This window comes from Odontesthes bonariensis, chromosome 8 (genome assembly GCF_027942865.1).
Source record: "Odontesthes bonariensis isolate fOdoBon6 chromosome 8, fOdoBon6.hap1, whole genome shotgun sequence".
Taxonomy (NCBI): Eukaryota; Metazoa; Chordata; class Actinopteri; order Atheriniformes; family Atherinopsidae; genus Odontesthes; species Odontesthes bonariensis.
Genome location: NC_134513.1, coordinates 24,349,113 through 24,364,968, shown reverse-complemented (window position 1 = coordinate 24,364,968; position 15,856 = coordinate 24,349,113). Strand labels below are relative to the sequence as shown.

The 15,856-nt window shown below is 42.1% G+C and overlaps 2 protein-coding genes across 2 annotated transcripts in view; both read right to left on the bottom strand.

Moving 5' to 3' along the window:
• LOC142385507 (caspase recruitment domain-containing protein 18-like) overlaps positions 1 to 15,856 on the bottom strand; it is a 179,348-nt gene that overhangs the window by 152,999 nt on the left and 10,493 nt on the right. The window lies entirely within an intron of this gene.
• LOC142385899 (protein NLRC3-like) lies at positions 2,410 to 15,087 on the bottom strand. The gene is made up of 3 exons (XM_075472583.1): positions 14,885 to 15,087; positions 13,418 to 14,737; positions 2,410 to 2,414 (listed from the first exon to the last, which is right to left on the bottom strand). Exons 1-3 carry the CDS (start codon positions 15,075 to 15,077, stop codon positions 2,410 to 2,412), a joined length of 1,518 nt encoding a protein of 505 aa, XP_075328698.1. The 5' UTR covers positions 15,078 to 15,087.

Genomic DNA, 15,856 nt, shown 5'->3' with positions numbered 1-15,856 from the left:
TGACCACATTTAAATGATTTACTGTGTTTATCTTTTTAATCTGGGACATCTGGAAATTCATCAGTGAATGGGTGGAGCCTTTCTGTTCGGAACTTCAGATGAAATGTTGAACAGAACCTGCTTCAGAGCAGGTCATGATCACCACCTGTTACCACGGTGATCTGACACTGAAAACTCTGACTGACTTTAGGCCCAACAGTCCTCGGAAAGCCATAAATCTGTCCTTGTAGCACAGCCCTCTGAAGAGGTGGCACCATCTCTCTGTGCTGGCAGGGCTCTGCTGCACATCTGTTACTTCTGGATTTTTACATTTTTAAACACAAATCAAAAAGCTTCTTCTTCTTTGGTGTAATTCTGAATTCCACTCTGGTTTCTGCACACTTTTTTATGGATTCTTTTAGCATGTGATCCTCTCAACTTTGGTGATTTTTCATCCTTCATGTTTAGAATAAAGTGCTGAGTCAGTGCTTTGCCATTTCCTCCAGTCTGTCACTAATTACTGGGTGAAGGCTAAAACCCAAAGGAGACTGAGTCATTGTAGTTAAAGTGACTGAACTCTGCACATTTGTCATGTTCAAATGAGCAGCAGAACCAGCAGATCTGTCAGTTTGGGTTGCAGTTTAATCTTCATCCAGCTTTCCAAACTTTACTGATCAAAGATCTCTCAGATGAACCCAGAAAGGTGAGTCAAAGCTACATTTCAGCTGCTCCATTTTTACTTCTGATCTAAAGTGTTTTCTCTCCTTTAATGACTTAAGAAAAATGTTTTTTACCAGGATGATTTTTCTAAGGAACAGCTCTGCTTCAGTCTCTGAAAGTGAGAAAAGAATTGCTTTGGCAGGTTAAAAAGATGTAAGGGAAGATTAATTCAGACATGTGGAATATGTCTGAATATTTGGATATTTGCACGCATCACTAAATCATTTCAACTAAAACACAAGAACTGAAAGAGAGATGGTTTTAGTTTGAAGCTAACTTTGATTTGATATCAAATCTTCTCTTTTCTGTTATTCATCATATTTTAGTGGCTGGCCTTCTCGTCTATGCGGTGGTGTGCTGGGAGGCAACTTTAAGAGGAGAGATGTCAGCAGACTGGACAGGCTGCTGAGGAAAGCTGGCTCTGTTGCTGCTGCAGAGCTGGAGTCCTTAACATCAGATGCAGAGAAAAGGACTCTGAACAAGCTGCTGTCCATCATGGACGATGAGCAACTGTGATTTGTGCTGAGTGCTGAAAGAAACAGCTGACATTAACAAAGTGTGTCAGTGATGCAGGTTATTTTCACCAGCACTCATGGAAATATAGTGTGGAGGAGGTGTCTTAGAAAGGATTGCAGTTCCCACAGTCCCTGAAGGCAGCATGATGGGGGGGTCCCTTCAGCCTCCTCTGTTATTCTGTCAGTCAGGATTTAACCCCCCTGTCAGCTGACGTCCTGGCTCTCAAAGCAGGTCAGCAGCAAAAGTTTGAAAGTGAAAAAACGGCTCAGAAGGTGGAAAAAAGTTCAGAATCTGACAGAAAGTTTGGGAATCTGAAAACAGAAAACATCTCAAATATGAAGAAATGAGACTAAAGTGGAAATAAAAAAAACTGCTCACACACACTAACAACTTCCTTCCATCTGCTGTTACCTAGCAACAAGTTAGCTCACAGCTTTTCTTCCATCCATCGTCCAATCATGTTATTCTTCTTCTGATAAACTCTTCTTTGTGTTTTCCTCAGTCACTAAATGTCAGCATCACTTTCAGTTGGACTTGACATTGTGTAACAGAGGGAATTATTGATAGAATTCATGAAATGAAGCTCAACTGAAAGTGATTTCCTTTCAGTTATCAGTGGGAGAAGGTTTTTGGCTGGATTTTGTCATCATGAATGAATCTGACTGAAGATAACTGCTGCTGTGATGAAAGCTGCTTTCTAACCAAGTCAAAGATTGTTCATTTCCAACAGTGTTGGAGGGCAGTTTGTTAGTATCAGCTGATTAACGGGCTTTTGGAGTTTTGCTGCTCCAAACTGTTGTTATTGTTTCAGCCAGAAATATTCACCAACTCTGGAGCTCTAGAAGCATCAGCCAGTGATTCTAGATTTGTTTCTGTCTGACAGATTCACTGTGTTTTCTCATTATTTAATGAATCATCATTTCATCAACTAAACCACAGAAGAAGAAAACAGACTTTACCATGAAGACCAGCACAACTTTCACATCATATTAATCTGAACAAAAAACTAAAACATGGTGTCTGACCTCAGAGTCTTCAGTCCACAGTGAGGACTCTGCAGAAAGCTGCACAGCTCCTTCGCTGCAGAGTCACTGATGGTGTTCAGACTCAGGTCCAGTTCTGTCAGATGGGAGGGGTTGGACTTCAGAGCAGAGACCACAGAAGCACAGCTGATCTCTGACAACCTGCAGTTGCTCAATCTGAATAAAGAATAAAACATGTGAGCTGAAGCCAACAGGATGCAGGTTAAAACAGTCAAACAGAACAAGTGAAAAAGAGCTCTCATTAATATTAATGACAACATGCTGCTGCTTCAATAAAGACGGAGTGACTTCAGCTCTTAAACTCTGCCAGCTCCACCAGTGGCTCCATCCATACAAACTCATGTTGTGCAGCCAAATGATTCAAGTTTCAAAGAAAACAAACATGTCAGGAGGAACTTTGGAGCAAATGGGAACAAACTGATAGAAATGGAGATCAGGTTCACTGTTTTATTGAAGGTTAAAGGCACAAAAACATGGTGCAGTGATGTTTAATATAATCATGGAATCAAACTTCTTTAAAGAGTCGACAGCAGCAGAACTTGTTACTGTGACTTGTTGTGTTTGAATATCTCAGTCAGTGCAAACATTACAGAGCCTTAGAAAAGTGTTGGAAGCATCCAGAGGTGGACTGATTGATCAGTTTGGCTGATTAATGGATGCTGATGGACGCTTTGACTAACTATCAGAATCAGTCAGGTATTCTGGCAGTCAGGATTTAACCCCCCTGTCAGCTGACGTCCTGGCTCTCAAAGCAGGTCAGCAGCAAAAGTTTGAAAGTGAAAAAACGGATCAGAAGGTGGAAAAAAGTTCAGAATCTAACAGAAAGTTTGGGAATCTGAAAACAGAAAACATCTCAAATATGAAGAAATGAGACTAAAGTGGAAATAAAAAAGCTGCTCACACACACTCACAGCCTCCTTCCATCTGCTGTTACCTAGCAACAAGTTAGCTCACAGCTTTTCTTCCATCCATCGTCCAATCATGTTATTCTTCTTCTGATAAACTCTTCTTTGTGTTTTCCTCACAGTCACTAAATGTCAGCATCACTTTCAGTTGGACTTGACATTGTGTAACAGAGGGAATTATTGATAGAATTCATGAAATAAAGCTCAACTGAAAGTGATTTCCTTTCAGTTATTAGTGGGAGAAGCTTTTTGGCTGGATTTTGTCATCATGAATGAATCTGACTGAAGATAACTGCTGCTGTGATGAAAGCTGCTTTCTAACCAAGTCAAAGATTGTTCATTTCCAACAGTGTTGGAGGGGAGTTTGTTAGTATCAGCTGATTAACGGGCTTTTGGGGTTTTGCTGCTCCAAACTGTTGTTACTGTTTCAGCCAGAAATATTCACCAACTCTGGAGCTCTAGAAGCATCAGCCAGTGATTCTAGATTTGTTTCTGTCTGACAGATTCACTGTGTTTTCTCATTATTTAATGAATCATCATTTCATCAACTAAACCACTGAAGAAGAAAACAGACTTTACCATGAAGACCAGCACAACTTTCACATCATATTAATCTGAACGAACAACTAAAACATGGTGTCTGACCTCAGAGTCTTCAGTCCACAGTGAGGACTCTGCAGAAAGCTGTGCAGTTCCTTCTCTGCAGAGTCACTGATGTTGTTGTAGCTCAGGTCCAGTTCTGTCAGATGGGAGGGGTTGGACTTCAGAGCAGAGACCACAGAAGCACAGCTGATCTCTGACAACCTGCAGTTCTCCAATCTGAATAAAGAATAAAACATGTGAGCTGAAGCCAACAGGATGCAGGTTAAAACAGTCCAACAGAACAAGTGAAAAAGAGCTCTCATTAATATTAATGACAACATGCTGCTGCTTCAATAAAGACGGAGTGACTTCAGCTCTTAAACTCTGCCAGCTCCACCAGTGGCTCCATCCATACAAACTCATGTTGTGCAGCCAAATGATTCAAGTTTCAAAGAAAATAAACATGTCAGGAGGAACTTTGGAGCAAATGGGAACAAACTGATAGAAATGGAGATCAGGTTCACTGTTTTATTGAAGGTTAAAGGCACAAAAACATGGTGCAGTGATGTTTAATGTAATCATGGAATCAAACTTCTTTAAAGAGTGGACAGCAGCAGAACTTGTTACTGTGACTTGTTGTCTTTGAATATCTCAGTCAGTCCAAACATTACAGAGCCTTAGAAAAGTGTTGGAACCATCCAGAGGTGGACTGATTGATCAGTTTGGCTGATTAATGGATGCTGATGGACGCTTTGACTAACTATCAGAATCAGTGGAGTTTGATGATGGTTGATGGTTTGATGGTCTGATGGTTGGGAGACCTCCCCCATCTCCAGGAAGCTACAAAGCTGAAGCTACAGATCTGTTCTTCTTCAACTTAAATCTGAGTTTCTGCTCTCTGATAAACTGCTGATCGTACAAATGTCTCCTTCATTCAGCCTCTGTGGAAACTGAGAAATGGGATAAGGAGTTGGAGGAAAGCAAGAGAGAGAAGCACAGCTGAACCGGATACAAACGTGAAGCAAGTTCTCCCAAATAAAATAGGAAGTAAAGCTAACAAGATACAGAAGAGGAGCTGATTTCATTAGAAACATGACTGGAATACAGAACATGGAAGTAGAGCAAAAACTGAGTCAACACAAAACAACAACTTTACAAAAGTAAAAGAAAGACAAACCAAACAGATATTTTCCTTCTTTTCCTTTAAAATCATTAACATGGAGGAAGCTAATGTCGTACAACATTTGCATCAAGGTGTTGCACATCCCCATATCTCCTATAGGTCTGTGGTGGAAAGTGTGACGTGCCTCGCAGCATCTGTTGGGGCAGCAGCATCAGAGCCAGAGAGACAAACAAACTTGACTTCCTCTCCCCTGATGGAGGGAGGGGAGCATGGACTTCTTGGATCTCCTAAAATCCAAGATAAGTTCCTTATTCTTGGACGTGTTTAGGCCCAGATTGTTGTGGAGACACCGGTGGGTCAGGTGCTGGACCTCCTCCCTGTTGGCCGGCTCGTCATTGTTGTCCTACAGCGGTGGTGTCGTCAGCTAACTGGGTGGGTGGGTTTACTTCAGAACTAGTTGCCACACTGTTAAAATGCAAAGAGGTCTATAACTCGGAGCTTTAGTCCCTGGGCTACAATAAAGCACTGGTTTGAAAGTTGGACGAGCTTCCAGTGGCCTGATGGTGTAACCATGGCTTATGGTGAACATGCTTCTCTCCCTTTTCTGACTCTTTCTACATTAAAGTCAACATTTGAAGTTGGTCTGTGAAACACTGTCAAGTTATTTCTGTCACATTTTAGAGAAAAAAAATCCAAACTTTTCTGGAAAATGAAATCTAATGAAAACATTATTCCATTCTGGTTAAATGTGATGATTAAAAAGGTCAAACTTCATCAGTACTGACTCAACTTGCTGCACTCTGACCTGTTATTGTGCTGCTGAATCATGGATTTTCTGTCAGTTATGGCTGACAATCTGACATTTTTAACATTGATCAGAACAATCTTTGAGTTTGGTTTTAATGTCAGAAATAAAAAAACAATGCAACACTTCTGCCTGACCACATTTAAATGATTTACTGTGTTTATCTTTTTAATCTGGGACATCTGGAAATTCATCAGTGAATGGGTGGAGCCTTTCTGTTCGGAACTTCAGATGAAATGTTGAACAGAACCTGCTTCAGAGCAGGTCATGATCACCACCTGTTACCACGGTGATCTGACACTGAAAACTCTGACTGACTTTAGGCCAACAGTCCTCGGTAAGCCATAAATCTGTCCTTGTAGCACAGCCCTCTGAAGAGGTGGCACCATCTCTCTGTGCTGGCAGGGCTCTGCTGCACATCTGTTACTTCTGGATTTTTACATTTTTAAACACAAATCAAAAAGCTTCTTCTTCTTTGGTGTAATTCTGAATTCCACTCTGGTTTCTGCACACTTTTTTTATGGATTCTTTTAGCATGTGATCCTCTCAACTTTGGTGATTTTTCATCCTTCATGTTTAAAATAAAGTGCTGAGTCAGTGCTTTGCCATTTCATCCAGTCTGTCACTAATTACTGGGTGAAGGCTTAAACCCAAAGGAGACTGAGTCATTGTAGTTAAAGTGACTGAACTCTGCACATTTGTCATGTTCAAATGAGCAGCAGAACTAGCAGATCCATCAGTTTGGGTTGCAGTATAATCTTCATCCAGCTTTACAAACTTTACTGATCAAAGATCTCTCAGATGAACCAAGAAAGGTGAGTCGAAGCTACATTTCAGCTGCTCCATTTTTACTTCTGATCTAAAGTGTTTTCTCTCCTTTAATGACTTAAGAAAAATGTTTTTTACCAGGATGATTTTTCTAAGGAACAGCTCTTCTTCAGTCTCTGAAAGTGAGAAAAGAATTGCTTTGGCAGGTTAAAAAGATGTAAGGGAAGATTAATTCGGACATGTGGAATATGTCTGAATTTTTGGATATTTGCACGCATCACTAAATCATTTACACTAAAACACAAGAACTAAAAGAGAGATGGTTTTAGTTTGAAGCTAACTTTGATTTGATATCAAATCTTCTCTTTTCTGTTATTCATCATATTTTAGTGGCTGGCCTTCTCGTCTATGCGGTGGTGTGCTGGGAGGCAACTTTAAGAGGAGAGATGTCAGCAGACTGGACAGGCTCCTGAGGAAAGCTGGCTCTGTTGCTGCTGCAGAGCTGGAGTCCTTAAAGCTGCAGTCTGCAACTCTTTTTCAAGCATAATGCCTGGAACTGTCCGGGGATTCTGAAAGTAGTACATTAAATACCCCAATACAAAAAAAAATGAGTTCTCTAGGTCCCCTATATGTCCCGCTAGGTCCCTCCAAAGCCAGCAGGTTTGTTTACAAAACTGCAGACCGGACCGGTAAAAGGTAACCAATCAGGTTTACGAGCTGGGCTCTGCTGCCTGTCAATCACCGATTGACAGGCAGCAGAGGCAGCTTTTCATTGGCGCATGAAAAATTTATTCTAGTTCGCAGCTTTGTGCGCCCAGACCAATGGCAGAGTTTTCCTTATTTTTAATCTTAACATGATTGGACAATTCATCGAATCAATCACGTCCATCAAGCAAGCATCCGAGGAAGCGCCGGGCTCTCGGGGAAGAAGACCACAGACAGTAGGATTGCTGCAGAGGTGAGTCTCTGATGTAGAAATTAGTTGTTGTCCATTTTTCAGTGCAGTCAAGTCAAGTCAGCTTTATTTATATAGCACATTTAAAAACATCAGAATTGATCCAGTCTTCTATATTAGTCCTCAAAACATTAGACACACCTACCTTTTAATGTGGTCTTTGTTTTTCCTGAATATTTGTACATTTTGCAATAGAATAGGAAATTCAGAACCATCATCCCTACTATTATGTTGTGGTTATGGTATAACATATGGTCTATTTTCATTAAAGTAGCCTACTTTCTGAATCTATTCTGCCCAAAAACTCTTCATTTTTGATCAACCCAATGTCTGTCTCTAACTGTATTGATAGTTTAACAATTATCTAGTTGACTGGTGTTTAGATGGTGTAACATGTGGTCTATTCTAATTACAGTAGCCTATATTTCTTTATCTATTCTGTCCCAAAACTCTTTATTTAAGGTCAACAATATCCAAAGTATCTCTCTAATTGTATTAATACTTGAACAATGGTCTAGTTTAGGTGGTTTTTAGAATTTGTGTGTTGTGTTCTGATTGTGAGGTGCTATTTGACCCGTCACGCGCAACTGCGCCCCCCCCAACAAATTGAATCACCAGCCGCCACTGGTCCTTAACATCAGATGCAGAGAAAAGGACTCTGAACAAGCTGCTGTCCATCATGGACAATGAGCAACTGTGATTTGTGCTGAGTGCTGACAGAAACAGCTGACATTAACAAAGTGTGTCAGTGCTGCAGGTTATTTTCACCAGCACTCATGGAAATATAGTGTGGAGGAGGTGTCTTAGAAAGGATTGCAGTTCCCACAGTCCCTGAAGGCAGCATGATGGGGGTCCCTTCAGCCTCCTCTGTTATTCTGGCAGTCAGGATTTAACCCCCCTGTCAGCTGACGTCCTGGCTCTCAAAGCAGGTCAGCAGCAAAAGTTTGAAAGTGAAAAAACGGATCAGAAGGTGGAAAAAAGTTCAGAATCTGACAGAAAGTTTGGGAATCTGAAAACAGAAAACATCTCAAATATGAAGAAATGAGACTAAAGTGGAAATAAAAAAGCTGCTCACACACACTAACAACTTCCTTCCATCTGCTGTTACCTACCAACAAGTTAGCTCACAGCTTTTCTTCCATCCATCGTCCAATCATGTTATTCTTCTTCTGATAAACTCTTCTTTGTGTTTTCCTCACAGTCACTAAATGTCAGCATCACTTTCAGTTGGACTTGACATTGTGTAACAGAGGGAATTATTGATAGAATGCATGAAATAAAGCTCAACTGAAAGTGATTTCCTTTCAGTTATCAGTGGGAGAAGCTTTTTGGCTGGATTTTGTCATCATGAATGAATCTGACTGAAGATAACTGCTGCTGTGATGAAAGCTGCTTTCTAACCAAGTCAAAGATTGTTCATTTCCAACAGTGTTGGAGGGGAGTTTGTTAGTATCAGCTGATTAACGGGCTTTTGGAGTTTTGCTGCTCCAAACTGTTGTTATTGTTTCAGACAGAAATATTCACCAACTCTGGAGCTCTAGAAGCATCAGCCAGTGATTCTACATTTGTTTCTGTCTGACAGATTCACTGTGTTTTCTCATTATTTAATGAATCATCATTTCATCAACTAAACCACTGAAGAAGAAAACAGACTTTACCATGAAGACCAGCACAACTTTCACATCATATTAAAGGCGGGGTAGGGGATCTTTTTCTGGAACATTTTTTTACATATTGCTTGAAATACTCTTCACACCCCCATTGCAACCAATTAATTAAAAGTTTTGACACAAATATGAAAAGTTTTAGTGGCCTCTAGAACGTACAATCTAGGAAAAACAGTATCCAATCATTGTGAACGGACCGTTCACAATGATTGGATACTGATGCCGTCTATCAAACTGCAATCTGCTCCTCCCTCCCCCTCTTTCCCGAAGCTTGGCAGGAAGCTAAACTAGAGCCAGCTTGGCTAGCACCTAGCATTATTAAATGTATAGTTAGCATAAACTAAATACTAAATACTAAATACGGCAACGATCGATGCTTGCTGTCAGAACAGCGCTCGTGCACCTTGGTGCTCGTGCGCGTTCATGTACTCTAGAGGCGTGCCTTCGGGGGAAAAGTGAAGAAAAGGGTTGGGACTTTTTACCTGTGTATTTTCAAACTGCAGCTTCGCTTGACTCAAAATCCAGGATCTCCTACCCTACCTTTAATCTGAACAAACAACTAAAACATGGTGTCTGACCTCAGAGTCTTCAGTCCACAGTGTGGACTCTGCAGAAAGCTGCACAGCTCCTTCTCTGCAGAGTCACTGATGGTGTTGCTGCTCAGATCCAGTTCTGTCAGATGGGAGGGGTTGGACTTCAGAGCAGAGACCACAGAAGCACAGCTGATCTCTGACAAACCGCAGCCCCTCAATCTGAATAAAGAATAAAACATGTGAGCTGAAGCCAACAGGATGCAGGTTAAAACAGTCAAACAGAACAAGTGAAAAAGAGCTCTCATTAATATTAATGACAACATGCTGCTGCTTCAATAAAGACGGAGTGACTTCAGCTCTTAAACTCTGCCAGCTCCACCAGTGGCTCCATCCATACAAACTCATGTTGTGCAGCCAAATGATTCAAGTTTCAAAGAAAACAAACATGTCAGGAGGAACTTTGGAGCAAATGGGAACAAACTGATAGAAATGGAGATCAGGTTCACTGTTTTATTGAAGGTTAAAGGCACAAAAACATGGTGCAGTGATGTTTAATGGAATCATGGAATCAAACTTCTTTAAAGAGTCGACAGCAGCAGAACTTGTTACTGTGACTTGTTGTGTTTGAATATTTCAGTCAGTGCAAACATTACAGAGCCTTAGAAAAGTGTTGGAACCATCCAGAGGTGGACTGATTGATCAGTTTGGCTGATTAATGGATGCTGATGGACGCTTTGACTAACTATCAGAATCAGTGGAGTTTGAGGCTGATGGTTGGGAGACCTCCCCCATCTCCAGCAGGAAGCTACAAAGCTGAAGTCAAGGAGGAGTCAGAGTGTTAAGTTCAGTGTTTCCATTCAGTCTTTAAACACCATCAGCTTCCATCAGAGTCACATGATTTAGAAGCAGACATAAACACAGCAGGCAGCAGCTCCACTGAGAGACTCATCTTCAGGAAATCCAAACACTGGACTAATGAGCAGATCAGTACAGATGCTCACTACCAAAGCAGAAACTAAAAGATGGATCTTCTGCTGTTATCGGCTCATCCTGTTTTGTTACTGATGATCTCAGCTCAGCAAAGAACACCATGTGAGCAAAGCATCTTCTCACACTGACAGTCAGCTGTTTTGCCGGAGTGAACAGGGCAGACCTCTAAATAAGGCATTATCTGTCTTCATTTCACCAATACTTTAAGACCAATGACTGAATGAACGCGTACTATTGCACTGTTAGCTCAAAGCTGCCATGCTGTTGTTATTTGGGGCTATTGGGGGCTTTCTATACACGCGTCTAGTGGCGCGGCATGCGTCGATGATACGCGGATCTCGAGTGATATAAATAGTGTCCGAAGGACGCTGACTTTCACCAAACTGTTATCGGTGAGTAGATGAACGTATTTTATGCCAGAAATAAAGTTCAGGTTTAAAAAAACGAACTTCCCCTTTAAGGCCCTCGGCCTCTGGAGAAGTCACTCAACCTCCCTCCTTCATGCAAAGTCGAGTGTGTCATCACCCAGCAAGGATTGGCTCTTTTGGCCCTTCTGCCCTAAATTCCTCAGGTTTATCTTGTCTTTTTAATCCCCTTGGTCCCTCAATAAACCTTTAAACTCCAACTTAGCATGTGGAAATATTTCATGTTCCTCTCCTCTAACCCTAGCCGAGCGGGGCTCTGTAGCTGCAGCCTTTGTGTGTCACTCTGCAGACCGCCATGCTTTCTGTAGGACTGACAGACCTTTCTTCCAAGATATTAATACATAAAGGACAACTTGTTTTTCTCTTATATTGACTCACTTTAAAACGTTTCCACAGAGAAGTACATTCCACGCGTCAATGATGTCATCCCACTGTATTGTATAACTCCCGTTATAGAGTTTAAAAAGCTTAAACTGCACTTTGGTTATTTATTTATTTATTTTTAAAGTTTCATATTCATGTTCAAAACGGACAGCAAAGATAAATCTACACCTCAGGACGTACTGTGATAGAAAAAATCTGACCCTTTATGCTCATATAATCATTTCTACTTCTGTGTAACTGCTTATGTTGACGCATGCATGAGATTAATAGCTGCACTCGGGAGATCACCACTGTCCGCTCTAAGAACTGAGTGTCCCACAGCCTGGGCGGTATCAACACCACTATCTGCTCCCAGCAGGACAGAAGGAAATGTCTCATGCATAGACGCAAGCATCCGTCTTCTCTGCCCTATAAAAGCTTCCTGAGAACTCTGCATCTCTGAACATTTGCATCATAGCTTCTGTATGTAAACGTTCCCTTACTGCAGGATAATTAGATGTCCTCTGCTTTTGAACTTCAGACAGTATTCCTGAGTATTCTTATTCATTTTCCTGACATACTGAAAACATGCAGTCATTATGACTCTGAGGAGTCTGGGGAGGAAATATCTGATAAAAACAGCAACATTTCTGTGGACTGTGTGGAGCTGCTTTTGGACAGCTTCTAGAGTTAGTCTGATAAAAAGCTGTAAAATATCCTTTTTTGTTCCATTTTAATATTAGGAGTCAGACTTGGTGAGCAGTAGGACTTGCAGATCCTGATTTTAGTCCTCTACAGACATCTGTTAATAAAAGTCACTTGGACATGATTTTTTCCCCAGTGTGTTCAAACATGTCTTATTCACTTCCAGTAACACTTAGAAGGATTCTGTGTGTTTGGGAAATACATTCAGCTTCTGATTCACTAAAGGATTATGTGGCTTTGTTGCCCGTTAAATGGCAGCAAACCAGAGGCTGCACATCTGTCTAATTCACAGTCACCTTCACAAAGGGTCAGGTTCACCTCAAACCCAATAACCATACCATTCAGAGTTATCAGAGTTATTTAAGCCAGAAGGCAGAACAGATCAACCTGTTTCATTGATCAAGGTACCTGGAAGCTGTTTTTAATCCATTTAAGCCAGAATTATATCAGCTCTCAGCTGAAAAGGTCATGAATCCTTACCTGAGTTTTTCCAGTCTGCAGTTTGGACTCTTCAGTCCAGCAGAAAGCTGCTTCACTCCTGAATCCTGCAGGTTGTTGTTACTCAGGTCCAGTTCTGTCAGGCTGGAGGACTGGGAGCTGAGAACTGAGGACAGAGCTGCACATCCTTCATCTGAGAGGTCACAGCCACTCAGGCTGAGGAGGAAATGAGATGGAAGGAAATAACTTGATCCATTAATCAATTAAACTACATTCGAATTTGATTAGTGGAAGAATTCTGTTTCCCTGTTTGTTTCTGTTTATATGTCTATGGAAATAAAGTAAAAACATAAAATAAAAGAAGCTAAATAGAGTTTTTGTCTCTGTTAATAAGTAAAGAATGTATTTAAAAAGAAATATATCTGTGTTGTACGTACAGAGCTTTGTTGGAGGCTTTGACCACGGGCAGCAGCCTCAGAAGAGTCTCCTCTGAAGCAGAGTATTTCTTCAGGTCAAACTCATCCAGATGTTTTCCTGATGACAGTAAGATGAAGACCAGAGCTGACCACTGAGCAGGAGACAGATTATCTGTGGAGAGACGTCCTGAACTCAGGGCCTGTTGGATCTCCTCCACCAGAGAACGATCATTCAGTTCATTCAGACAGTGGAACAGATTGATGCTTCTCTCTGCAGACAGATTCTCACTGATCTTCTCCTTGATGTAATCGACTGTTTTCTGATTGGTCTCTGAGCTACTTCCTGTCTGTGTCAGCAGGCCTCGTAGGAGCCTCTGATTGGTCTGCAGGGAAAGACCCAGGAGGAAGCGGAGGAACAGGTCCAGGTGTCCATTTGGACTCTCTAAGGCCTTGTTCACAGCACTCTGATGGAGATGTTTTAGACCTTGTTTATTGAACCATTTAAGCCACCAGGGGGTTGTTTGCTGCTCCATCAGGTTGACTTCAGAGTTGATGAAGGTCAGATGGACATGAAGAGCAGCCAGAAACTCCTGAACACTCAGATGGATGAAGCAGAACACCCCTCCCTCCTCTCTAAAGATCTGTGTGAACACTCCTGAGTACACTGAGGCTGCTGAGATATCGATGCCACACTCTGTCAGGTCTGATTCATAGAAGATCAGGTTTCCTTTCTGCAGCTGCTTAAAAGCCAGTTTTCCCAGAGACTCAATCATCTCCCTGCTCTCTGGACTCCAGGGTGGATCTGTCACAGCTCCTCCATCATACTTGAGCTTCTTCACTTTAGCCTGAACCACCAGGAAGTGGATGTACATCTCAGTCAGGGTGTTGGGCAGCTCTGCTCCCTCTCTGGTTTCCAACACATCCTCCAGAACTGTAGCAGTGATCCAGCAGAAGACTGGGATGTGGCACATGATGTGGAGGCTTCGGGACGTCTGGATGTGGGAGATGATCCTGCTGGCCTGCTCCTCATCTCTGAATCTCTTCCTGAAGTACTCCTCCTTCTGTGGGTCAGTGAACCCTCTGACCTCTGTCACCATGCCAACACAGTCAGGAGGGATCTGATTGGCTGCTGCAGGTCGTGTGGTTATCCAGAGGCGAGCAGAGGGAAGCAGGTTCCCCCTGATGAGGTTTGTCAGCAGCACATCCACTGAGGTGGGCTCTGTAGCATCAGTCAGGGGCTCCTCGCTGTGGAAGTCCAGAGGAAGTCGACACTCATCCAGACCGTCAAAGATGAACACAACCTGGAACTCTTCAAAGCTGCAGATTCCTGCTTCTTTGGTTTCAGTAAAGAAGTGATGAACAAGTTCCACCAAGCTGAACTTTCTCTCTTTCTGCAAATTCAGATCTCTGAAAGTGAATGGAAACATGAACTGGATGTCCTGGTTGGCTTTGCCTTCAGCCCAGTCCAGAGTGAACTTCTGTGTTAAGACTGTTTTCCCAATGCCAGCCACTCCCTTTGTCATCACTGTTCTGATTGGTTCATCTCTTCCAGGTGGGACTTTAAAGATGTCTTCTTGTCTGATGGATGTTTCTTCTCTGCCTGCTTTCCTGGATGCTGCTTCAATCTGTCTGACCTCATGTTCATCATTGACCTCTCCGGTCCCTCCCTCTGTGATGTAGAGCTCTGTGTAGATCTGATTCAGAAGGGTTGGCTTTCCTGCTTTAGGAATCCCCTCAAACACACACTGGAACTTCTTCTTCAGAGCAGATTTAACTTTACGTGCACAAACTGCAGCAAAAAGTTCTGAATGAAGACAAGAAATAACATCAGTAAACAGACATGTAAACTCTGTACAGAATGAGTATCTGAACATCTGCTGCTCTGTGTGCTGAGACATCAGTAAATGTGTCATTTATCCAGCAGGTTAAACCTTTAGAGGAATCCTCTTACTGCTCTGCAGACGGTCAGCCAGCTCCTCCTGCTTCATTCTCCTCAGGAAGTGAACTGTGATCTTCACTAATGCCTCTCTGCTGCTCCTCTGCTCTTCATCCTCACCCTCCCTCTGACTCTCTAAGCATTCTGGGTAATCTGGACTCAGAGCCTTCTGCATCTTCTTCAGCTCCTCCTTCGCAAAAGTGAGCATGTTGTCCTCCAGCAGCTGGAACAGAAAACTATATGAATGAGCCCATCAGACTGAAACCATGGAGGCAAACATCAGATCCATGTTGGACACACTGACAACCCACTGGTCTACAGAGTGCTGCATGGAGGTGACTGTGAGCAGAACAGATGGGAAAGTAGTTGTTGTACATGTACAGACCATAAATATAGAGTCCAGCTGTAGCAGTCACAGTGCCGTGTGGATTAAGAGTTTTTCAAACTTTGACAAAACCAACATTCCTGTGGGGGATGTTTACGTATGTGGATATAAACCAGATCTTCATTTTCTTTCCACAAAGGAAAAAGAGACAGAAACTGCCTAATTTACAACACCCTTAAGAGCTTTTGGGGAGTCGAACTCCAACAGACACTTGCCATTAAAATTGGAAAACTCGAATGAACAAAGAACTCACTCTTGGAAAAGTGGGACACTTACTATCTTATCTAGACCATAACTCGAAAGTTGACACTTTAACACCCCTCTTCACCATCAGACCGACCAGATGGCTATACATACGAACTGAGAAGACTCACTTTTAGTAAATCTTAAAACTATATTAAATGTGTTTGATAACCGTGTACAATTTCTTTCAGGTTTCCCGCTTGATCACAAGACGCATATAGAGACAATTTGTACGATTCTGGCTTAAATATTGACAAAGAACTGATTTTGGTGGAAAATGCCCAACCTGCCTGATGGAACCACATTGCCCCCTAGTGGTCTGCAGTGTTGATTAGTTGAGAGGACTCAGTAAAATGGAC